This window comes from Lampetra planeri, chromosome 42 (assembly GCF_965212315.1).
Source record: "Lampetra planeri chromosome 42, kcLamPlan1.2.h2, whole genome shotgun sequence".
Classification (NCBI taxonomy): domain Eukaryota; kingdom Metazoa; phylum Chordata; class Hyperoartia; order Petromyzontiformes; family Petromyzontidae; genus Lampetra; species Lampetra planeri.
Genome location: NC_136148.1, coordinates 421,079 through 446,046, shown reverse-complemented (window position 1 = coordinate 446,046; position 24,968 = coordinate 421,079). Strand labels below are relative to the sequence as shown.

At 50.5% G+C, this 24,968-nt stretch overlaps 1 protein-coding gene and 1 non-coding gene across 2 annotated transcripts; both read right to left on the bottom strand.

Annotated features, from left to right (window-relative positions):
* Positions 1-7,182: 7,182 nt before the first annotated feature.
* Positions 7,183-23,121, bottom strand: EIF2S2 (eukaryotic translation initiation factor 2 subunit beta). Its single transcript, XM_078613684.1, has 9 exons — positions 22,875-23,121; positions 19,116-19,317; positions 16,165-16,262; positions 15,042-15,210; positions 14,315-14,415; positions 11,983-12,131; positions 11,524-11,580; positions 11,111-11,196; positions 7,183-8,131 (listed from the first exon to the last, which is right to left on the bottom strand). Exons 1-9 carry the CDS (start codon positions 22,887-22,889, stop codon positions 7,956-7,958), a joined length of 1,053 nt encoding a protein of 350 aa, XP_078469810.1. The 5' UTR covers positions 22,890-23,121; the 3' UTR covers positions 7,183-7,955.
* LOC144732396 (small nucleolar RNA SNORD30) lies at positions 12,736-12,809 on the bottom strand. Its single transcript, XR_013588203.1, has one exon. It is a non-coding gene; the product is annotated as a small nucleolar RNA SNORD30 (small nucleolar RNA).
* Positions 23,122-24,968: the final 1,847 nt, after the last annotated feature.

Here is a 24,968-nt window from a genome sequence, read left to right as displayed (position 1 = left end):
GGATGGTGTTTGGATGGGCAGCCGCTCTGCACAAACAAGTTGCTACAGGCTGCTGCGGGGCTACATTGTGCGCTGCAGAGGACGGTGCAGCGAATCCATTACACAACTGTATTCCATGTTTCCAAGCCGTACTCACCAGCGCGGTGAAGTATGGTCAAATATCCCCCCACTCAGCAGCCCGGGGAGGCTCTCATCCAGCAGTCGATTGACAGAGGGCTGCACTGCAAGCCGAGCAACCCCGAGGTAATTCCAGGCCACAATGAACTTCGCCATCAGTGGGAGTTGATGTCATGGCATGGGCCTCTCTGCGGCTGATTCAGCCTCAAGTTCTGCAATAAAGACTCTCCGCAGTGGAGGGGCAAGGGTGGCGAGCCCGCGGCAAAGTTCCAGCCCCACCAACCCGCGTCATCAGGTACAGGGACAGCGCTTGTTGCGAACATCACGCCGACGACTCGTCGTGATGTTGTTCTACTTTGGCTCCACGGGGGTCACGTGCGCCGTGGTCGTCTGTCCGGTCGTCTGTTCCCAAAGTCAATCGCGCCCGTCGTGGGGTTTTTCCTCTCTTCATTTTGCCCCCCCCCCTCTTGTGTCTTGTCCTGCCGTTGTGAGATACGATACCAGGAACGGCGCTTCTGAGACACGAGCAAAAGAAACCCCAAAAGCCACTTCCTTACACGAGACAGAACACAACAACAGGAGGCGGGGGAAGGGGTCGTCACTGCCCCACCAGCTGTCGTTATTGGGCAATATTACTTAAATATTACTTCAATATTACTTCAATATTACTTCAATATTAGTTCAGAGGTAACTTTCCTCAATATCAGGCCGATACAAAGGCCGCAATTGCAACAACGACGAAAATAAACGAAGGCCCAATGTAGCCTTGAGAGGCGAATCCAGGATTCATCCACCGGCTTTAAAATGAGGATCCCGAGTGTTAATGGTCTCAGGCCAATCACCAAGATGTACGTTGAACTTCTTTTGCACCGTACGTAGCCAACCGCGCCAATCGGAGGTGCGTGGGAAGGAAAATAAACTAAACACAAAAAACATTTATAAATAAATTAGTTTTAAATGTAGATTTAAAAGTGCGTAGCTGCAGTGGCTTCCTATTATTGGAAGGAAGAAGGTTCCAGACGGCCGCAGAAGCGCATCTGAAAGCGCGCGATGCAGTCACGTGACTTTGTTCGATGGCTACCCAACAAACGTTGCTGCGAGGATGGCCGGAGGTCGCGTGACGATGGTTTGTGCCCCTTGACGAGATCGGCAAGGTGCTGTGGTGCTGTGGTGCTGTGGTTCATTTGCGGCAAGCACTTTGTGTGTAACAAGTGCGACCTTATCAAGGATTCGTTCAGCAACCGGAGTGAGAGAACAATCCACAGACCTCAATGAACGGAGAGATTTTGAGACGAATCCATTGGTGGAATGCCATCCCTTGGCCCAATCTTAGCCCCACACCTACAACACTCGGTATGCAGTTGTCGTACCCCATACACGTACTAACAGGCTTTTAATCTGCTTAGCTTCTGAGATCAAGTTATGTCAGGCGCACAGAGGGCAATTGTGGTCAGAGGCAAGTGGTTCGGTGATGTCGTCTTCCGGGGGTAATCCATGACGATGTTCCACTGCTGGCTGTGAGAGCCCTTGGTGGGTGTTTGTCTCACGATGACACGATGCCTGAAGCTCACTTCGCAAGCACGTGGGCATGTCCAGGCCTATCGGTGACAGCCTCCCACTCTGTGCGGGTCCTGAGGGTTCCTGGACGTCTGTGGAAAAAGAGCTTTATAGCTCATCGGATTCCTCCAGTCGACAAAACTGTTCTGATTCTCATCGTGTTGCCCTTGAGTGGTGCGATATCCCATTGAGATTCTATCTGTTCAGTTGTCTCACTTCACTCTTGTTTAACCGAGTGATGCATATTGAGATGAACTGCATGAAGTTAACGTCTTCAATGAGTTTTAAGATGTCACTGAGATTCGTTAACGCTCTTCAATCGTTAACCCACTCATTGCATCATGCCCACTGGGTTGACCGCTGTTACCCGAGTTGTTTGGCTGCCCTGAATGACTGTAATGACACCTTTCCTACTCGTTTGCAGGGTTAATTTGTCTCGTGAAAAATCACTTTATATAGTTTGCTTTTAACAATTAATGCGTAATGACTCATGCTTGTTATTTGAACTTCCTCTGACACGCTGGTCATTGCGGGTTGGTGACGGTTGGGAACGTAGATGCGGTAGCATAGAAATACAGTACAACCGTGTAGAGAGCTGCACTGCCCACTGCTGCCAACCACAGAGCCCCACAACCTGCAAACTATTTGTGCATGGCGACTTCACATTCAAGGACGATCCAGGCTCAAACCTCCTTAGATTCTGAGATCTCATGAGAACGCGTGCAATTGTGGGTGATTTAGCTGGAGGAAACTGTGAAAAATAACTGAGATTATAATTAAAACGAAGTCAATCTTCAAAAAACATAAAACCATGAAACATTACACTGGAAATCCACTACAGAAAAAAAACTTTTTGCAGAAGACAGTTTTGAAATTGACATTTATTTCCCAAAGTTTAATCTACCGGCAGAAAAAGAAACTGCATCCAAAAACAGAAACCAAAAATAAAGACATTTAAACAGTGACTGCAGGAGGAAACACACTCCAGAACACCCAACTTTCGAATCTTTTTTTTTCCTTCATTAAATATATTCGTGACCGTAACAAATCACTTTTTTGTGCGCACGCATCGATGTCGTGTGACTGTTAAAACCGCCACCAACTCAACAAACTAACCCCGGACGCGCGAACTCTCTCCCATCGCTGGCAATTTTCCCAAAGAGGGAACAAAAAAGATTTTTCTCAGCAAACACAAAATAATTCAAGACAAGCGACGAATTTTTTTGTTGCATCTCAGCTAATAAGGGAATTGCAATCTAGCAGTGTTTCAGGTTTGAGGCATTCACCAGCTTGCACAGGAGGACCGCATGCCATCGGATGATGCACGGAGCCCAACGGACCCTACAAACCGGACCCTACAACGGACCCTACTAACCGAGCCACACCGGGGGGGGAGGGGGGGCTGTAACGAACCGGCCGCGGCACGGCTCGGGAAGGTTGTTGTTCTATGTCCACAACACGAGCCGTGCCGCTAACGGTCACGCGCATTGCGGCACGCGCGCACAGACGACAGGGGGTACCGCTGTTGTTCTGTGAGATGCGCCCGACCGATGTCGGGTCGTCATTGAAGAGTGCACAGCTTCTTACGAGGCCCAATGGGAGCCTTTTACCCGATATGCCAAAACCAATACCTCCACCATTCGCCACGAAGTGACGGAGACGTCACCACGGCGCCTGTGCCGGGCCAGGTACAAAGGCTCGCTGGCAGGTCACGGGGACAGATCCCAGGTGCCATTGGTTGACTTGACTTGAGATGACCGACGGATGCACGTTACCCGATAACAGCCGACGGTCGCATTAGCCCGGCCCCCTATGCCAGCATAGCAACAATCTGGTTCTGGTTTGGCGTCGCAAATAGTCCGTGAAAATCCGCCCGTCCGTGAGCGATGTCGCTGGCTGATATCGGACGTGCCAATGGGGAAGGAGCGTCTACTCTCCTGCGGGGCTGGAGGACCTATGGCCCACGAATTCGTGTCACATGGCCCACGCGAGGCCTACAACTTCAAAGCAGCCCGCAGATGATATGAAACCGTCGCTGCATCTAAGCCGCACTACTCGGGCACTCGAAGGGCAAATTGTGGCCGTGGCAACAAGTGTTGATCATTTTCAGTCACTTGAACCCCGGCTCTCGCATCATGTCCGTGATGCAGTCATTTTTAGTCTGTTGATGGTCGGCGATGCGGCAATCGACTCATCTCGACGAGCTGTACTCACGATGCACCACCACGGTGCGTACGAGCGTTCAGGGTTTCGGCACAATCGTCCTCGCTGCGTTTCCACATCGCGGAGTAGCACCGATTTCAGATTGATTGGTACTCCAGTGGCGGAGTGAAGAAACACCCCTGGGAAAAATAGTGTCACAGAAATAAATTATTTAATTGCCTCGGCCAATTTGTATTATTTGGTACCCCGGGGGGAGCCGCCATAAGGATCACGTGTTGTTGCAAGGGCATCTTTCAGTGATACAAGTGGACAATAAGTGGTCCTGCAAATGAACCGGCCCCTGCTATACGAATGTGGAATTTCCACCAAAGTTCGATGAGCACTGTCCCACTCGCACGAAGCTGTCAGACTGATCTAACTATTGTGAAATCTGCTACATGAGGCCAATTGACTGATCTAACTATTGTGAAATCTGCTACATGAGGCCAATTTTAATTGACGTACTCTAAAAAGATGTGCAGCAGCTTCGCAGTTGCCCACTCATGGAACAGGCGGAAATACCGACACACCACCACACGCAGCCTCCCAATCGGCTCTGGTGGACCCAATTCTACACTGCTGGACTGTTGGGTGGGGGGGGGGAGAAGGGGGAATTTGAAGAAACTTGCCCATTTTGTCAACCGCTGTGGCGGGAGACTGAACCGCCACCACTGTTCACGGGAGTGCGATTTTCTCGCCAATTCACGCCGAGAAAATGTCTTGCTGAGCTACGCCAGTTGGCAATCACAGAAAGATTTCGCCGCTTTGGAAAGTGGAAGGTGACACGGCGGAGCCAGGGCGGTCGCGCATTCGCGACGAAGAAGCAAACGGCGACGCAATTCTTCCTTCTGCGTGGACTGCGCCGTTGTGCCCTGCGGCTCTTACGCGTTGCACCGCGTGTTATTGAGCACAATGTCCGACGTTTCGCTCCACGGGCTGCAGGCTTCTCCAGGAACTCAATTCGGTTGTTGACGAGCTCCCAGCTCGTCGAGCGGAAGCGGTCAGAAAATCGTGCGTCATTCAGAAACCGCGTGTCGAATGGGTGCCGCCATTCTTCCTCCTAATAGTCACGGCCACAGGCAGAAAATCATGAAAGTTGAACGGCGTTTTGTGCGCGTGGCCAAACATCTTGGGAAAAAAAAATCCGCTAACGACGGCGAACCCGTGCAAGCGTGACGGGTTGACACTTAAAAAGGAGGCAGCGGGAAGTGCAGTGGCTTGCGTGCTCCAATGACCTCAGCAACCCAAGTGCGAAATCTGGCCACCGGCAACATTCGTGGCAAGCGATATCCTAACAGTTGCTGCCCCCCCCACCGCCTTCACACCAAACTGCGCTCATGAGATTGGTGAAGTATCGTCAAATAACTCACACGAGCAACTCCGGCGTGGGGAGGCCTTCATCTAGCAACAGATTTACAAATGGCTGCAAAATACATACGTGAGTTCAAAGTAACATTGGAAGATAAAAAGCAATCATCTTACAGGCCGAGCTGGCAGCTTTGACATTTAAAAGGTGCAGCTCCTGCCGAGGCACCCAGACGACGGATGCTGTGACACCCAGCTTGACGGAGCTCTCGTGGCAGAGCTCTTGTGGCCAGCGCTTGACATGGCCAGGGTGTGACATGGCCAGCGCTTGACATGGCCCATCTCACTCAAGGCGTACCACTTTGTCAGAAGCCAACGGCGATTGTCCTGCGGAGAGACTTGCCGACCAGAGGAATGTGGAATGTGAAGGCCGTGTTTTAAGCACGACCCGACACCACTTTGAGAAATGTTTTGTACGAGATTCACACCTCGGTGAAATTTACTTTGAAATCGATTTTGGCAAGAAAAAAAAGGGGGCAAAATTTGGCAGGGCGATGCGCTTGGGCCAATTGGCCAAAATGCAAACCCCACCCCCTTTTGACTCGCATGTAGAATCAACTCTCGGGATGTACACACAAGCCAACGATGGCAATACATCCCAAGGCCATTCCAGAAGCGCAGTGTGCGGGTTTTTTTGTGTTGCTCACTTCTCCTCGTCGTTATTCCTGAGCAAATCTTGAGGCAACGGCGGCTGCACTGGAGCCAATCGGCGAGAAAAGCGGAAAGCGCCGGCGATGCAGCGGCAGTCCTGACGGGCAGCGGCGAGCACCGATCCCCTTTTCCAAAAACGGCGAAAGAAATCACGTGGCGCTGTTCGCACGTCGGAACAAATTTGCGTCGGCCAGATCCGCTTGTGCAGCCGCCATCTCTAGGCACGGCAAGGCCGAGCGCACTTGCACCAGGTCAGAGTGCACACATTCCCCCACACAGCTCCACGCGCTTTCAGACGCAGCTGCTACAAAGCAGCTGTTAAAGCGTCGTCCACATACGATGGGGCCCCCCGACTTTCAAGTCGGCGTCTCACATTCCGCTGGAGTGGTGCTAAAACTCTAGGTTACTTATGTAGGGAGGGGGGGAGGCAGTTAGGTTAGAGATCTTTCCATCGCCCCCTCGTGTGACATTGGGAGAATCCGACTTGCTCGAAAGCTGACACGATAAGAGACGGGGGAGGGGGGTGTTAGCGGAGAAGTTGGACGGCACAACCTGCTACAGCTCGGCGGTGCGCTGCGACCAGGGCAGGCACACAGCAAACACACAGCCACTCAGGATGGCAACTGCAGGTCAGATGGGGAGGGCAATATCGGGGGGAGGGGGGGGTTGGGAGCAAGTTGTGGGCAGCACATCCGCCGAACACCTCGTGACTACAACACCGCACTCGAACGCAGCTCTCTTTTTTTTAAAAACCCCAACGCACCCCCCACCCCTCCCCCGTTCTTTGAACCCCCGAAGAGTGTTACACCGGGGGGCTTCCTTAATGCCATCGCTCGCTCCACTACGCTGCCTCGAGACACTGCTGGCACCACGCATGACAATCGAGGAGTCTCTCTGCAGGTGACCGCAAAAGGCGGCGATTTTATTGTCTCGTAATCCCACCGGCTCCTTCGAGGTGACGCTACTGGGGCTGGGAATCAGCGACCGGTTGCATGAACACCTTGATAAAGGAGCCGCTACGGAGCGTCGTTATTTAAAGTAGTAAGCACAAGAGGGCGAAACATCATTGGAATTGTTTTTGCGTGTTATAAATCAGGTCAGACTCGCTTGATGTAGGGAGCTTTGCTCTCAAACCACAGATGCGACGCGTCGTAACACGCGCGAATGACAATCTACACCAGGAGGGTGAGAGATGCCGGTGTGAAAGAACTCGAGGATTTGGAGGGAAGCATGCAGGCCGCATGACTCTGCCAGACAAGACAACTGCAGTGAAGAGTCGGGGGTCCGGAATGGAGTTCACATTTACTTCCGTTAAACATGTTGGCGCGAGTGTGAGAACGTCGAGTAGGACAGTAGGAAGTTAAAAAGGCTGTAAATACGTTCAATTAAATCCGTTCGATGTTGTCGGATCTTTTAAAAACATTCTCAGCTGGGAAACTGTGCAAGTTGCATGAGGCACAGCACAGGTGTAGATACATGCACACCTGGGTTTTTATTTTAATAATCATTTTTCCGCTGAAGACCGATGGCGAAGCAAATGTTTTTATTACCACTTTCAACATCCAAAAAAAATGTAACTTCTGGGGGCGAAAAAGTAGCACGCGAAGTACACAAAAAACTCAAAATAATTCGCAAAATTTTAGGGGCTTTTTTAGACCAAAAATGCGCTGCCAGTCTTGAGCGCGAATCGAAAAATGGGCACGCGAAATACGCAAAAAAGCTAACTCGACAAAAAGGAATCCCTTAATTTTAGTTTTAAAACGACCAAAATGCGCCGCCCAACTTGCGCGCGCGCATCAACTTGCCGCTAAAATGTTGGCCGATTTGTTTTTGTTGTTGCTCTCTCCTCTCTTTTTATTTGCCACCCACCCCCACCCACCACTGCTCCATCCATTTTATCCCCCCTGGAATGCTCGGCAAATGGATGCCTCTCCCCCCCTCCTCCTCCTCTCCGTGGTGGATCCGCCCCACGGGTTGGTTGGGTGACCAGGCGTTGCTGCCGCGTTGCTTTGCGTCACAGTGCAAAGCAACGACGTCAACGCCGCCGCCGCCTCCGTTGTCGCTCAGTTGGCTTTGGCGCGCATCTGCGCACGTTTGCCCGTCACGGCCTGGAAGCCGGCCTTGATGCTGGCGACGGAGCAGCGCGAGTGGCACGTCTCACACTGCAGGAAGTAGAGGCGCGTGTCCTTCTGCAGCGTCGTGTCCGGAGAGCGGCACGTGTGGCACGTCACGTACTCCTCTGTCGGAGGGGCGGGGGGGAGTTAAGGGGGTGGAGGACACGGAGCACGAGAGAGGGGGGTGGAAGAACGAGACAAACGTGAGAGGGGTGGGGGACAATGAAGGAATGTCATCACATGGCGGCTGACGATTAAGCTGGCCTAACTTCTAACACGCCGTTTCTCTGGTCTCGGCTGTCGACCCAACTTTTGCTCTTTTATGTCCTCCTTGAGGGCATCAATCCACCTCTACTTATTGCTCCTGCCAATGTCGGTAATTTGCTAGAGGTGGTGGTGGTAGATAATGCCTGTTCTGCCACCCATATGTTCACCTTCCTGTGCGGCCCTCCTCCCTTAGTGTCGCTGTGTAAATTGAGTTTATACAACTGTAGTGACATCGTGGATGTCACTGGGTAATGCCGGCTCTAGCGAGGCACGGCGTGCGATGTATTGCCATCGGGGACACCCCGTACATGTGGGTGTAGTACCAGCCCAAGAGGGGGCTTGGTGGGCGCTGGGTCATAGCGCTCAGTGGCACAATGCGTGGCGTGCAGTGCCGACTGCTACAGGAGGGAGTGAGTGTCAGCCATGGGATGAGGTTACCCCAGGCCATGGCACTGTGGTTGACCCTGGAAGGTACGTGACAAGTAAGATCTACACATGGGCCCCAAGTGAGGGCTGGGGGTGGTCACGTGCCGGGGCGAGATGCTGCTCGAGGGTTCAAGGTGGTCGTGGCCAAGGGCGGAGGCAGCCACGGCCAGCGAGCAGAAGAACCGGGTCCCCGAGAGGAACGGGGGTTCTGCGTTGCTGTTGTCATCTCAAGAGCTACGTTCTACGTCCAAGAAGAAGTCACCAACACGTGGACCTGGACCCAAGCTGGGGTCCGGTCCATTGTAGCTACTCCCAGTGTAACTAGTCTGGTGGTCCACCACCATAGGGTGTTATCTGGTAAAGGGGCAGTTACCCCTTTGCGTTAAGTGTGTTGGTATTAATAAATGTGTTGCCTCCAAAGAGAACATCTGCAACTCAGTTGAATCCACTACACAACCTATTGGCAGTGCTATAGATGCAGGCCTGTTCTCCTGTATAGATGTGAAAGCTGGACAATTACAAAAAACCCCTACAGAGGAAACTGGAAGCAACATGTGTTTTGTTTAAGGAGGATGTTAAATATTTCACGGACAGATGAGATGAGTGACATACATGTTACTGGTAGCGGGTAAAAAATACAAGCTATAAGAATAGTTATAAAAAGGCAAGTTATGTTTCTTGGACAGGTAATGAGAAAACAAGAAACTGAATATAATGTTTTGACTGGGGACATTCAAAGTACCACAGGAAGCCAGGGGAGACAGCGAATCATGATTCCCAAGAAATTTGAACAAATGGATGCAACTGGGAGGAGTATCTGATGCAAAGTTCTGTCGGGAAGGCCATGATCGCCGACATCTATGAGAAAGGACATCACATAGCGTCAAAACGCCCGTCGGAGGTCGACTGATGCCATCATCACTTCGGGGCTGATAAAATAGGGTACCACTTTACCACAAGGCAGCAGTGGGAAGAGCACCGCGCCCTGCGGGGAGCCTGTCTAACCGCACCGCTCCCCCCTCCTCACACAAACACACCAGCGCCACCAGACATGCTGCCCCGCTGCAGATTAAGCCATGGGTGTATCTGCAGTGCACAGCCATGAGCGGATGCTTTCGTGAAATTGGCGCGTCACCGCTGAAACACCCCGACAGACGCGGGGCGGCTCCGAGAGATAGCGCGAGCTGGGCTCCGGCACCGCGGGCTGTGCCAGAGAAGTGAACTGGCGCCGCGATAATCGTGGGGTCGAGCCCCAGGCTGTGTGCGCGTGGTCCAGCTATTCTGCCAGGCCACTGCTGCCGAGTGGATTCTTCTCCCGGGTCCTCCGATTTTGCCCTCCACATTTAGAAACGTGCGTTTAGTTGATTTGGCTGTTACCATCAATTCCCAGGTGTGATGATGATAGAAGACACTACTCCCTGCCCTGGCCCTCCAGCTATGATGAAGCCTACCCCAAGCCCTATCACTACCCCGATCAAAACCCCTATCACTACCCCACCCCTATTACTACCCCACCACCATCACAACCCCTACCCCAACAAATCCATAACCACTCTCACCTATCCTCCTTACTGTCACATTAACTACACCACCACCTTTAGTAACCCCACTCTTTAATTTAACCACTACCATCTAATATACAATTTTATAATTATTGAAAAGCGCCTTGCCATAAGGCGCTATATAACTAATACAAGGTAAAAGACGTGTGGCCATGTTGCCTCTGAACAAGAGCTCATAGCTCAGTGGACTTTATCGGTAAGCTAAAATAGTTTTATATCTGTAAAAAAGCACCAAAGGTGACGCAAGGGTGGGGAACAGAAACTCTGTGGACAACAGCCCAGGCTCGATGCTCCAAGAGCTTAAAAAAACAAGCGATAAACTATTTTATTTCATCAGGTAAGACTCACTGAGCTGCTATACAGCTCTATTTCAGAAGCAACCTGGCCACAAATGATAGCCCAACGAAGTGGCTTATCACGTGGACATTTATAGCAGCCAAATACTCTGAAGGCGTGTTGATTCTGGACCCGGAGAAAAATCCACACGACCACGGGGAGTGAGACACGCAAACTCCAAATATAGTGCAGGAGTCAGGGTCGGGATCGAACCCACGACCTTCTGTATACCAGGCGAGGTAGTTAACATCTCGCCACCGTGGCACCCAAAGGGGGAGAGAATTGTGCTCTGCCCGACCCAAGCGGGGACCGTGAGCAGGAGCGTGAACGTTTATATGGGGATAGAAGCATGAGGGCAAAGGCAACTAGCATGAAGGGTGGGCTCTAAAATAGTTGATGCTTCAGTCCACCGTTTGCCGTAGAAGTCCTCTGCCTCTGTTGCCTTATAGAGAGTGACGAGGGTGGCGGCAGCAATGATACAGCCGTGCAACAAAAGCGCCACACGTTACTCACTGATGTATCTCCTCAGCACGCTCTCAATCTGCTTCTGCTGGAAACGCCCCTTGATGATGAGCTGGTTGTTGCCGTCTATGGAGCCGCTGCGGAAGGGAGAGGCGAAAACGGTGAATGGACACGTTCCCCGCAGGCTCCACCCTCTGCTGCTTCAGCTACGCCTCTAAAGCCCAGCAAACTGTGCAGGAGGGGTTGGTGGATCACTCAAGAGATTGTCATGTGCTGGACTACGAGGCGGCCAGGATACAAACAAGTGATAACTGCTGGGTGTTTTACCCAGGAAAGCCTCACTGAAGCAAAATATATTTGGAAGTTGGGATAATTTCATCAAGGTGTGCGGCTCGTGGTGGAGTAGACCGAGAAAACCCACGCGCACGCCCCAAGGGGTGCCACCCGAACCGCCACCCACGTACCTGGTACCCAACTCGGAGAGCAGGAACAAGAGAAGATGCTTCGGTTGTCGATGTAAACTAGCGGGAAACAAAGGGGCACAGAGTCAACGCAAAGAACACGATGACGCACAAGCGAACGTCACACGCACGGTGAGCGTGGGCCGACAAAGCAGCATACACGAGGAGGGAGCAGTCTGCAGTAGGACGATGGGTTTTGCTGCACTCCGACGTAACCCCGCAGCGGAAAACAAAACAATCCGTTGACGCGGTTGGGTGGTCGCCCACTCCAAGCGCTAGCCGGGCTCCACCCTGCCGAGCGGCCAACATCCGTCGCGATCAGTTGGCCGCGTCGGCGGGCGATTCAGTCACAGGCAGCGAGCGCGTTAAGCAGAGGGGACTCTCACTGCAGGATGGAGCCCCCCAGCCCACGATTCACCCGCCCCCCCCCCCTCACGCTCCATCCCCCTCAAGGCGACTCACAGCTTGCAGATCTCGGCGAAGTTGGCGAAGGACGACTTCTTGGTGCCGACGCGCACCACCTGCGGTGGCTTCATCACGAACTTGCGCTTCTCGCCGGCCATCATCTCCGGGTTCTTCTCCCGCATGATGTTAAACACCCGGCTCAGCAGCTGCGGGACCCCGACACACAGGGGCATCGCGTTAGCGTGGCCCCGGGTTACGGGGGCGAGGAGCAAGGGCTGGGATACGGGGTGAGGCTTCATCACGAGTCAGCCCGCGACAGGTTATTCACATCGGTTTAAGATGGGTAGGGGTAAAGGAGCGGCATTGCAATTGCTTGCTCACATCAGTGCTAGCACAAGGGTCTCCACCGTAGAGGGTATATTGGCCTCATAATAAAGGTTTCATGGCTTAAATTGTGTAAATATGAATGTGTCGGTAACCCACCACCACCACCACCAGACACAGACAATTCTAAAGGTTTGTCACGTAAACAAAACGTGCCAAATAGTTACTACTTGAGCACACCGGTGTGCTGGAGAGTGACATTGGCCTACGCCTCACACACTGGACAGTGCTGATGCTTTACCCCACCACCACGTGACCTGCCGGTGTACACGTTTGTACTGCCGGTTGGACAGAGGCGAGGTGGATAGAGGAAACTTGCACCGTAATTTCATCTCGCTCCATCTCATTACCAGACGGCACTGGTTGCGTGAAATGGCAAGTGGGTCGAATGCAACCTCCCCGACGACTAGCTCTGGCATTGTTCCTCGTGATCAGAAATACAACTTATCATCAACTGGTTCATCAGTCGAACGAGATTCCATGTGTTGATCATCACGTCACGAGGAAGCACACATGCTCGAGCGAGAAGAATTCAAAACTACAATAAAAAAAACACTTTCACCATGCACTCAAAAGAGTGTCTCTGCTCAAGCGAGCGTGTGAAAAAGTTCACCTCTGTTGGGTGCTCCTTAGCCAGGTGGTGAAAATTCCACATTCTTATGGTAGGCGCCAGTCTATCCATAGGACAACCAATGGCGCACTTGTGAACCACGGTCGTGAGGTAAAAGCCCGGCTAGCCGGATTTCGCACTTCGCCAGATCGGGTGGGCTCATAACTAAAAAAAACACTTTGAAAATTTGAACCTAAAAGCTAAACATTGTACAACCAAAAAAAAGATCTATTGGAATATGGTATGTAATATATAACGAATCATATGCACTAATACATGACATCGTCTATATATTATGTAAATATGTATTGCATTCATTCTAGATTTGAAGCTTTCGTGACTGCAAGGATTAATATTCTTAGGTTTTTTTCAGTAAAGTCAAGTAGGTAAAAATTAAAATTAATAAAAGTAAAAAATATATTGTATTGTAGTTCAAGTGATACAAATAACTTACGGCAATGTGGTGGTGGGCGATGGAGGCGAGGGCCAATGGGGGGGGGGCGATGGTGGTGGCTGTGTACCCTCAAACATAACGAGGACTGAACAGTGCACACCATCAGTACTTTGTTGTCTGTGAAAAGGCAAAGATCCCCTGAATGCCTTAACAGACTGTTGGGGCAAGTGTTGTTAGCAAGCACCTATGAAGGCCGGCAAGGCACACGAGGGGGTGGGGATGGCCAGCACCACACCTGGCTACCTTTGTCTTCCTCGTGGCGATGTTTACACGCCGCACCAGGTACTCATTTTGAGGCTGAGTCGACCTAGGGAGGCCCCTAACCGGTTCAGATAATCGTTACTGGTGTTGACCACGAGCGGGAAATGAACCCGGGTCGCCGGGTTCGAAGTGCAGCATGCCAACCGCTGCACTACCGCGGTACAATAACACACACTAATGTCTGTAAATATACACATATAGTGGATAGAGCAATACGTGTGTGTATAGATATAATACACATACAATGTGTAATGTGGATTTTTACATAGATTGTATTTGAAAGCGTGGTTAGCTGGACCATTCAGCTAGCCGGGATTGTACTGTACATGTGCGTATTTAACCTTTTGTCAATCCACTGCTGGATGAAGGCCTCTGTTCACAAGGCATGTCCGTCAGCCTATTCTGTGTATTTAGAATTTGTACCTTCTCCCTGTGGACGTGCGGATTTTTCTCCAGGTCCTCCAGTTTTTCCCTCCACATGGGTTTAGAGTATTTGGCTGCTATACATTTCCACGTGATAAGCGACTTCGTTGAGCGATCATTTGTGGCCAGGTCGCTTCTGATAAACAGCTATAGAGCTCAGCGTACCTTACCTGGTAAAATAAAAAGTTTTTACTTTTTACTTGCCCCTACAGCCTGTGAGGCTACACGGGGGGACCTTTGTCTGTGTGCGGCTGTACCTCATCGTATGTGTAGTCCCGCTCGGAGCCAGCCCATGCCGGTCCCGACATGCCCATGGTGAACGACACACCGTCGTCATCCAACTTGTCATCGTCGCCTCCTGCAGGAGATGGAGAGGAGTGGCAGTCGGACATCAGCAGAGTAATCAGAGCAGGCACAGACACGAGACACTAAACCAGTGGCTCGCCATCGAACAAAGGCGGTCACACCGCATCGCGCGCTTGCAGATGAACTTCTTCGGCCATCTGCAATGCTCTTCCTTCTGATACTAGGAAGCCACTGGAGCTATGCACTTTTAAATCATCTAAAGTAACAAAGTAATTTCTTTCGAACTTATTTTTTTGTTTAGTTTGTTGTCTTTACCCCGCATCTCCAATTACAACAGTTATCTAAGTACGGTGCGAAAGAAGTTCAACATATACATAGATACAAATGGGAAAATACAATTTGCCTGGAAAACTTACAATATACATAAGTAACGATAAAGTAGACAAAACCACTTTAAAATCTCAGTCAGGCGCCTACTTCATAGCCCTCGAGTGACATCACTGCTGTTGCACGAACACAAAGGGGTGCAAACGTCACGATGAGGGCCTCATCATGCACCAAGCCGCTCGCTCGTGTCGCGCGGCTACAAGATAGGGGGGCTGTTCTATTCCTGAGCTGCGGCACATTCCCTTGGGGCCCTGCGCGCGCGTGGCGGCGGCGGTGCTGAAGAGCGCGTACCGTCGAACATGTCGTCCCCGTTCTCCAAGTCCTCGATGATGCGCTTCTTGGGCTTCTTCTTCTTGTTGCCGAGCCCCAGGTCCAGGTCGCGCTCCAGGTCCCCGTCACTCTTGGGCTCCTCCTCTTCAGGGATCACCTCGTCCACCTCGGCCAGCAGGCCCTCCTCGCTCTGTCGGCATCAGCGGCGTAGGGAGGGGGACAAGGCGGAGCGAGGGGGTGCATTTAGAACGAGGGGGGCGGCACACGGAAGTAACGATAGGAAAGAGGATATGGACGAGACGGGGGAAGCACAGAAGGAGGGGTGATAGATGGGATGGGATGGACACGTAGGAGGAAGCAGTGACGGGAGCGATGGGAGGGAGTGATGAGAGGAAGCAGTGATTGTAGCGATGGGAGGGCGCGATGGGAGAGAGCGATGGGAGGGAGCAATGGGGGGAAGTAGTGATTGTAGCGATGGGAGGGAGTGATGAGAGGAAGCAGTGATTGTAGCGATGGTAGGGCGCGATGGGAGAGAGCGATGGGAGGGAGGTAGTGATTGTAGAGATGGGAGGGAAGCAGTGATTGTAGCGATGGGAGGGAGTGATACACATGTGCAAGAGACACAGGAATAAGAGATTCGCCTTTTTTATAAAGCCACTTGTGGAAATTCCGCATTCTCATGGTGGGAGTGAAGTCTACCTGTATGTCCACTGTTAACTTCTCATTATTTTAATCCACCTTGTGCGTATGATGGCGAGTGGTGGCACTGCGATTAAAACCACTGTCACAATCCCAAAAACCTGGGCTCAATTCCTGGCCGTGTACAACACCAGTGGGGTGGTACCTGAACCTGCCCTTGAGTGCCCCTGAGTTGACACCATCTTAAATCAGCGTGTTGTGGGCATGCGTAAACCTCAGCAAAGCCGGGAGGGCTACTGGCCACACCACCCTGTCGAGTGTTAGACTGACCTTACCAGTTTCTCATTGACAGCACACTCATCTACAGTTTTTATGAGGCTAAATGGGGGCTGTTTTTCATTGTGTGTGTGCGTGTGTACGTGTCTTTGTGCGTGTCTGTGTGCGTGCATGCTTGTGCAGGTGTGTGTCGGCGTGAGCACGTATCTATCCGTGCACGCGTACGTACGGGCAGAGCAGCATCCACCTCCTGCAGGTCAAATGCCTTCTTTTTCTTTTTTTTCTTTTTCTGGCTGAGGTCGAAGTCATTGAAGACATCCATGAGCTCTGCAATAAAAATTAAAAGCACACGAGATGAAACAAAACGTTAATTGGCCGCATTCAGCAATGCGATTGCGAGCGTGCAGACTTGTGCTTGAGTAACTGCTCAACAAGTTGACTCCTGACTTGATTGCTGCAAGATACGACCGTGTCCGTCCAGTGCTCGCTGAGCTGCATTGGCTTCCGGTTGCCGAACAAATGCATAAGGTCGTACCCGTTACACACAACGTGCCAGCCACAAATGAACCGCAATACCTTGCCGATCTCGTTAAGGAGCATAAACCATCACGCGAGCTCCGCTCATCCTTGCAGCGGCTTTTGGCTGGCCATCAAACAAAGACGGTCATCGCATGCTTTGAGAAAAGCATTTGCAGCCGTCTGGAATGCTTCCTTCCGAATATAGGAAGCCACTGGAGGTATGCACTTTCAAATCTCGATTGAAAATAGAACTGCTTTTTGTGTTAAGTTTGTCCTTCCCCCACACCTCTGATTAGCACGGTTGGCTACGTATGGTGCGAAAGAAGTTCAACATGCATACATTTAACTGCTGTAACTCACCTGCTTTAAACCAACAGTGCAGGGGCAGATAGCACTTTTAACTTCTTTTGGTGGGCTACAGATTAACAAACACCTTAGTGTTATCCAATAAGAGAGCGTCAAATACTGCACGTGCCAAACGAGTACAAAGCGGCCCTTGCAGTGAACGTAGAGATTGAGCACGGTCATAAAATTTGAAACACTGTTGCCAAGTCAACAATATTCCCCTCGAGCACTCGTTTAGTGCAGCTAAGATGCTCGTAGCGACGGAAACACGTAATTTGCGGGCCGTTTTGAAAGTGGTAGGCTCATGTGGCCACGGGCTGTATCTGGCCACCCACGCTGTCGTGGAATAATAATAATAATGTGATTTATTTAAAGAGGAAAGATTCACAGGCTCACAAGGCCTTTTGAGGAATGGCCCTGCATTGGGAATGTTTGGTCAATTCCATGACAGTGTTAGGTGTCAGAGGGAACCAGAAAGAGCGGGGAAAACAAAAACCAAGAGAAAACCTTTGAGTGGCAATAACATTCAAGGATCTGCATAGATGGGTTCGCAGACCTCTTTGTATATTGTTATCTCCTGGCCAACTCTCAGCCAAGAGGGTTCTCTTAGGAGCCTCAGAAAAAATCTGATGATCCACAAACCCTTTTCTGTGAGAGTAGGATCACAGGCGCCGCCTTACACACGCAGCAAGCAAACGGCTCGCTCGGCGGGCTCACCATTAAACATTTCAGAGTGCAAATAATCCCGGTTGGGGTCAACATCTCTGCCTCGTACTAATTTGTAAGAAGTCAAAAGTGCTCCTCTTATGCAGGGGACTGGTCACCGCCATGATACGTGGGACATTTCCACCGCCGTCTCAGGGCCGCAAGGGCAAATGAACAGATGTTTTGTGTAAAAGAGGGAACAATATTTTGGAAGCTACACAGTTTCCTGTTGAAGCTGCGGGGTAACGTTGTGGCTGTGGGCTCATGCGAGGTTGCGTCTGGATGCCTCTGTGCAGTAGAAGCGTGCTGCACGAGCCAGGGGTACACTATCGCGTCCTCGATGTCATTTGGCTGCCCTCCGTTTGTAATGAACACTGTACAACACCCACGAGTGCTGCGGTGGTGCTGCTGTGGCATTGCTCCCGAACGTAACGTTTTCATGAAACAAAAACATTTTACCTCGTGGATATCTACCTAGGCTGTGCATGGCAGGCTATCCAATATGACTTAAAGCTTTCGTGACAGCAGGAATTCATACTCTTTGGGTCTTTCGGTAAAGTCACATAGACAGAAAAATAATAAAATCATTAAAAATCACTACGTTTCGACCCAAAGAGTATCATATGACTTAAATATTATATTGTAAAAATATATATAATTAAAAATCAAGGTTAAGTCTATCATTACGGCACTCGAATTGTCACTGCATTAAGTCAATGCCACTGTCATGACAGTGACATCAGTAGATGTATACAGTGGCAGGCCTGACAACAACTTGAAGGTCTTATTTTACACTAACAACGCTTCAAGGTACGAAAGGGGGAACATTTTCGACCTGGCAACACTGCGTTTCTAAATTGGCACGCTCAGTCACTGCTATCTCACTACAAGGGCCCTCTTGCGGTGAGAGAAGTGACTGCGGTGTGCGCCTATTCATGTGGGGTGGCCCGCCAAAGGCTTTTGAAAGTCTTATTCAGTCCTCAAAAAGGATAGGTTCCCAAGCTCCTGCTTGACATTGTGCCAGCCTAGTAACATCCCAGGAACGGACACCCACATGTGTGTCCTTATGAAATGTAGTTGCAGGTTGTATCCGGCCAATGAAATTAATTTGGAGGCCTACTTTAGACCATGACGGCGGCCCACAAAGTCCAGAAATGGTCCTCACACAGACCACACAAAACTAAGTTGCAGGTCATCTCCCAGCATGTGAGCCAGATCAAGATAAAGTCACAGGCCAGTCATAAGTTCCCTACTCTTCATTTAATCTACACAATTTTTTGTTATTTTACCAGGTAAGGCCCACGGAGCTATCTATGATCGTTCGACGAAGTGACTTTGTGTGGAAATGTATAGTTGCCAAATACTCTAAAAGGCATGTTGATTCTATATATGGAGGGCAAAACCGGAGGATGCAGAGAAAAAATCCACACGACCACGGGGAGAGACAGATGCAAACTCCAAATATACAGGCATCAGGGTCAGGATCGAACCCACAACCACCTGCATACCAGGCGAGGGATTTAACATCTCACCAACGCGAGGCCCTCAATCATGTCGACCCAGGCACAACCCCAGATCGAACCCCCACGCACCAGGCACCCCCCCCCTCACCCTTCTTGGCTTTGCTGTCCGCATCTGCATCGTCGAGGTCTACTCGGTCTACCGGCTCCACCGGTACCGGCACCGGCTCGATCGTGTCCGTCGTGGCGCCAGCAGACGTGTCTTCGGGGTCCACGCCATCTCCGTCCTCCTGGACAAATGGCTTCTTCTTCTTTTTCTTCTTCTTTGTTAGGCTCGGGTCGAACAGCTTGATCTGATCGGTGCCACCGTTAGAGATAGAAAGAACAGACAGGGAAGAGAGAGCAAGAACAGACAAAGGCAGGGCAGACAGGCAGACGTGGAGCAATGGATTAGTCAGACAAATGCCAGGGATAGACAGATATACAGACATTCAGAATGGTGCACAGACACACAAGATCCTCCACATAGCTTTTAACAGACTGTCAGGACAACTGCAGTTAGCGAGCACCAATGAAGGCTGGCACGGCACACAAGGGGGTGAGTGATCAGAACCACACTAGACCGATTGTCTCCCCAGTGCTGATGTTTACACACCATGCCCGGTACTCATTTGAGGCTGAGTCAACTGAGGGGAGGCCCTAGATTGGTTTTGATATTGGCTGTGAGCAGAATTCGAAATCGGGTCGCTGAGTTCTTAGCGCAGTGTGCTAATTACTATATTACCACTCACCACACAGAAACAGACACACAATCAAGTGGACATAGAGACACAGACAAAGTTAAACACGACTCGGCCTCGTGTACATTATACACTGCTCGTGTTGGCTATGAGTCATGCACGCACCTTGGCCAGAAGTTAAAACGACATTCTGGGATCACAGCACAGTACCTGCACTAACCTCTATTCCTCTGTTAAACACGTACGCAAGAACACAATGATTCTAGGATCATGGTGGTGAAAGGTATTTGGACGTTTGTGCTGTACAGTTGGTTCACTGTTCATTGGTCCTGTAGAGCTGATCATCACTGACGATTTTACCCTCACTGGGATTTGACCTCATGACATTCTTAGCATCTTGCCAATGTCATGGGTCTTTGACATATTGCGACTAATCCATCGTAACATATGTTGCGCCATATGTGTTGTTACTAGACCTGCCTTACTTGACCTTATGAATCTAAGGAATTTAGCTTCATATCTTTAAAAAATCCTAAGAAATACGTTTTTATTCAAAAACCAACTCGGGTTACTGCTGTAGAAAAAAAAAGATGGATATTAGTAGTGGCAAAACAGCACAAAACAAAGTTAATATTCACCATTAAATTACTAAAATAGTTTACATTCCAATCAGTCCACTGCTGGATGTGGCCTCCCCTCACCGTGTCGGTGGCGGGGATTGTTTGACCATACTTCACTACGCTGGTCTGAGCAGGTTGCTGAAGTCGGGGGCCTAGGAACGATTCATATATCACTCGCCATTGATGTCAACGCTAACCACTCCACCCTAAAATCCACCATAAACGCGGCTTCAGAAAACATTGATGGACAATGATGATATTTCTGGCAATCGCTGTTCTGTAGTGCAGAGAACAAAAAGGTTATTTTGACCAAAACATCATCCCGTCACATCTTTCTTTTTGCAAAGCAGTGCTGATGAATGTGTTGGGTATTTTTACTACTCGAATTGCTGACACATGACTCCAATTTGTCATTATGAAGGCTCAGCTAAAAAAAACCCATTGCAGCCACAAACAACACAATCACACAGCGCCTTGCTGCTAAATGACATCAACACTAGTGTAGCGAAAACAAACCTTTCACCTCGAGATATATGGAGGCTTGCTTTGCCTTCACAAAATATATGTAAGTTTCAGTGAAAGGATTCGTAAACAAGTTTACATGTTTCTCTCAACTGAAAAACAATGCCAAGGGGAAAACCTGAGGACACAGGTTGTGCATGTCGCGTGGCAACCCGCTGCTGGATGAGACCTTCCTCACGCCATTGCAGACCATGGGGGGCTATGTTCTGCATGGCCAACCAAGGCGGTCACCACACCGCACGCTTTCAGATGCACTGACGACGCGTCCGCCTGGAAGTCTTCTCCCTTCTCATATTAGGAAGCAACTGGAGATGTGCACTTTCATCATCTAAATTGACAAACTCAGTTCTTTAGAACTGCTGTGTTTAGTTGTCCTTTCCCGCCACCTCCGATTAGCACGGTTGGCTACGTACGGTGCTAAAGAAGTTCAACGTACATCTGTCCGTTGTTCAACATGATGGTGAGGGCATGTTGGTTATGTTCGTTAATGAGGGGAGGCGTAGACATGGGCAGGCATAGCCATGGGGAGGCGTAGACATGGCAGGCATAGCCATGGGGAGGCGTAGAGGTAATCTCCTGTAGACCAATGTATGCTGCTGCACTGCGCTCTCCTGGCCACCACGCAGACCCGCAGGCACCGACGACAACCATGCGGCGCTTATCGCATAGCGATTGCCCAGGCAAGCACTATAAACAGGGCTCACACTTGCTTAGCTTCTGAAATCTGACGTGTGTATGTATCGGTTTTTTTCTTTAGATTGTTTTCTACCCAGCAAAGCGGAACTGTTGTTGCAAGTCGAGTTTTCTAGGGGGGCTGCTGCTGCGCATCGCCCTTTCAACGTCTGTTTTGAACAACTGAGAAAACTGCTCACAATTAAAAGTATTTACACATTTTCATCGAGATGGTTTGCCCACTCTGTCAGAAGAATTTACATCATGGCAAAAGCCATCCTCCAGTGATGACAATACAGTCTTAATTGAGTTATATTATCCCGTTAAAAGAGTATTAAAGGATCAGAAGTGGCCTATCCGAGCATGGTGGCAATTCCACATGCCTATGACATGATCATTGTCTACAGAGGACGGCGAATCTTGGCACGGTAGTAAATGTAAGTCCACCACAGGCCATGAACTGGACCCGTGCTAAGCGCTGTAAACACGGCCTTGCGTGTAAGTATTACATTGGGTACACCTTCAATGTGCCGATAACCAGGTATTCACTGCGGTTGAAATAATGACTAACCCGCGCTTAACGATAACAAAAAACTCAATCGGATTACTTTACATAATCATTAATCATTTTTGAATCAAACTCGCAAAGGAACCGCGAGCGGCGCTGCCGAAACGACGACGCATTTAAACGTGTCGAGACGGCCAACCCAACTAATGAAAGAGTCCGTGTATAATCGCGTATAATTACAGCACATTTAACACAAACAGAAGGCATGGATGGGGGGGGGTGCTGCCATTGCGCAATGGTTGGCGTGACGGTCTTGCAATACGGAGGCCGTCGGTTCGATCGCTCAGTAATCAGCAGAGACGCACTCGGTTTCAAGTGTTGGGCGCTCCGAATACGCCTGGGCCAGCGTCGCGCTACCCCCCGTGGAGGCTCTTCAGCCAGCAGTGGAGTGAGGCTGGACACGTTGTTTCAGGGCTACACTTTTACCCCTTTTAAGCCGCATCGGGAACCCGTCAAGAACCCCGCACGTGGCCGAACCAGCGACAGCTCTCCGCCTCAAGGCCTGGCTCTGCGTCGAAATAAAGCTTCAATTAAACAAATGTTTACACGAAATGCCCTACAATCCGAGGCGAGGCAGCGACTCGACTTACAGTCAAGACCCCCCCACCCACCGCCGAGGCGACCGACCGCCGTTCCGTGCAAATGAACAGAGACGTGTTCCCCCTCCACCCCTCTCAGACGCGGCGCTCGCGGCCTTCGCGGCCTTGCAAGTCCAGGCGGGCCCCGCGCTCGCCTGGGCCGCGAGCGCCACGCCGGTCGCCCGCTCGCCCGCCCCGCGCCGCACGCACCTCCTCGTCCGACATGTCGGCGGCCGCGCGATGTTAGTCTCCCTCTTCCTCGTCAAAATCCGCCGTGAAGAACTCGCTCCGAGCCCAGAGTTCCGCTGCTTCCCCAGTCCCCGCCGACAGGGAGCGAGTTGCGTCAGCCGCGTGGTGGACGCGAAGCGACCCCGTGGTGGGTGAGGGGGGGAGGAACCGGATCCCTCGGTAGGAACCGGATCCCGCGGAACCGCCTCATGCGTCGGGCTGCGGAACCGGTTCCCGGAGGCTGACCCCGCCCACCTCCCGTGTCCCATTGGCGGGCCACGGGGAGCGGGGGGCGGGGCGCAGGTGGTGGACCCGGATCTCGGTCTCCAATTTGCCGGGGAATCCCGGATCCGGTTCCAGGATTTTTTCCCCCCAACCCCTCCCGTGTGGCGTGGCCCCGCCTGCGTGACGTCATAGACACGCCCGCTCCGTCCCGGGCCGCGTGACGTCACACGCCCGCCCGCTCTGAAGCAGGCCGCGTGACGTCACACTCACGTCCGCTCCGAAGCGGGCCGCGTGACGTCACACGCACGCCCGCTCCGAAGCGGGCCGCGTGCCCTGACTTGTTCTCGATTAAAAATCTAGATTGTTCTCGAGTATTTGTTCCACAGTTTGTGCTCTGTGTGGCCTTCAAGGGACATATATATTACAAATGTATACATATTTTGTAATAATGCAAAATAACAAGCGACGTTTCGGGCAATGCCGTTCTTCACTTCACGTGCTGTGGGCAATCTCGTGAGCCGCTGTCGTCTGCGCTCCACTGCAGGAATAACAAAACGACAGTATACGAGTTGCGCAATCCAGGATTCATTCAAGACCGCTGAACTCGTCCTGCGCAATATCGATGTCTGTTCTGTTGTTCCTGTACACCTTGGCTCTTGTTGTTGCTGTTGTTGTGCTCACGCACCACGGATCTCGCTTGTAAAATAGCCGTGAAAGTGGCTAGACGGGATCATCCGTGTAAACAAAAATTGTATTCACTTAAAACTCTCCCGAAGCGCTCCTTGTGACCACCGCTCGACTGTGGCATGAAGCTCACGAACATATTGCTGCCATACGCATTTCATTACATTTGTTTGGTTAGATCGCTTCAGTAAATGTGTTGTAACCCCTCCTCCACCCGACACAGCCAATTATTAAAGTTGTCACGTGATGAACAAATGCGTCAATTGATTGCTGCATCATCAGCACACCGTGTGTTCAAGAACGTTCCACAACATTTAACAACTGGGTACAATTGTTACCCTCTAACGAGTTAAATATTCATCATGTCCTGTACGGAATGGTAATTGCCTGACACCATCGGGTTCTCTCTTGACATTTATAAATATGCGTTTAGAGTAATATCTGGTACAAAAGATGTATTACCGAAGCTCTCAACAGAAGGTGTGTACAGGATTAACTGCACGTGTGGTAGATGTTATGTTGGACAAACAAGACGAATGATCAGCACGAGACTAAAAGATCAGAAAATTAAATTCTCCCAAATACAACTGTCAGCAGTAGCAGAACACGCGTGCCAACAAGGACACTCAATTGATTTTGAAAATGTTGAAGTTCTGTGCAAAACTAGCTACTACTGGCTAAGACTAATTAGAGAATCTATCGAAATTGAAATAAATAAAATAATTTTAACCGTTCGGATAGCTACCGCCTTAGTGCTGCGTGAATCATCAAATAATACATTATTTAAATGCATGCCTACAAAGGGCAGCGTACTTCAATAAGGATTGCCGTTGGTACGGCTATTTTAATACACAAAATAGACAGGAAGAATACGATCAAAGGGTTCGCATAATACACATGCATAATATACTTTGACTCAGTAATCCCCCCCTCCCCCACGTGGTGTAAGAGCGCAGACGCGTGGTCACCACATCTACGCCTCGATATAAGGAACGAAACAGACTTCTCCGCAAATCTGGCTGTCGCCTGATGAAGCAAGTTGTAATTACTGGCGAAACGTCGTACTCAAATTGCAAATGTTGTGGATTTGCTCTCCAACACACCGGTGTGCTGTACTAGTGACGAATTGGCACGTTCTGTTTACGTGACAACCCTTACTAGTTGTCT

Excerpts from the sequence above, each read along its gene's own strand:
- EIF2S2 (XM_078613684.1), bottom strand. Across the intron at positions 16,263-19,115 it reads GGACAGCAAAGCCAAGAAGG|AGCTCATGGATGTCTTCAAT; the intron begins GTGAGGGGGGGG and ends TTTTTATTGCAG. Across the intron at positions 11,197-11,523 it reads CTCTCCGAGTTGGGTACCAG|CGGCTCCATAGACGGCAACA; the intron begins GTACGTGGGTGG and ends TCCCTTCCGCAG.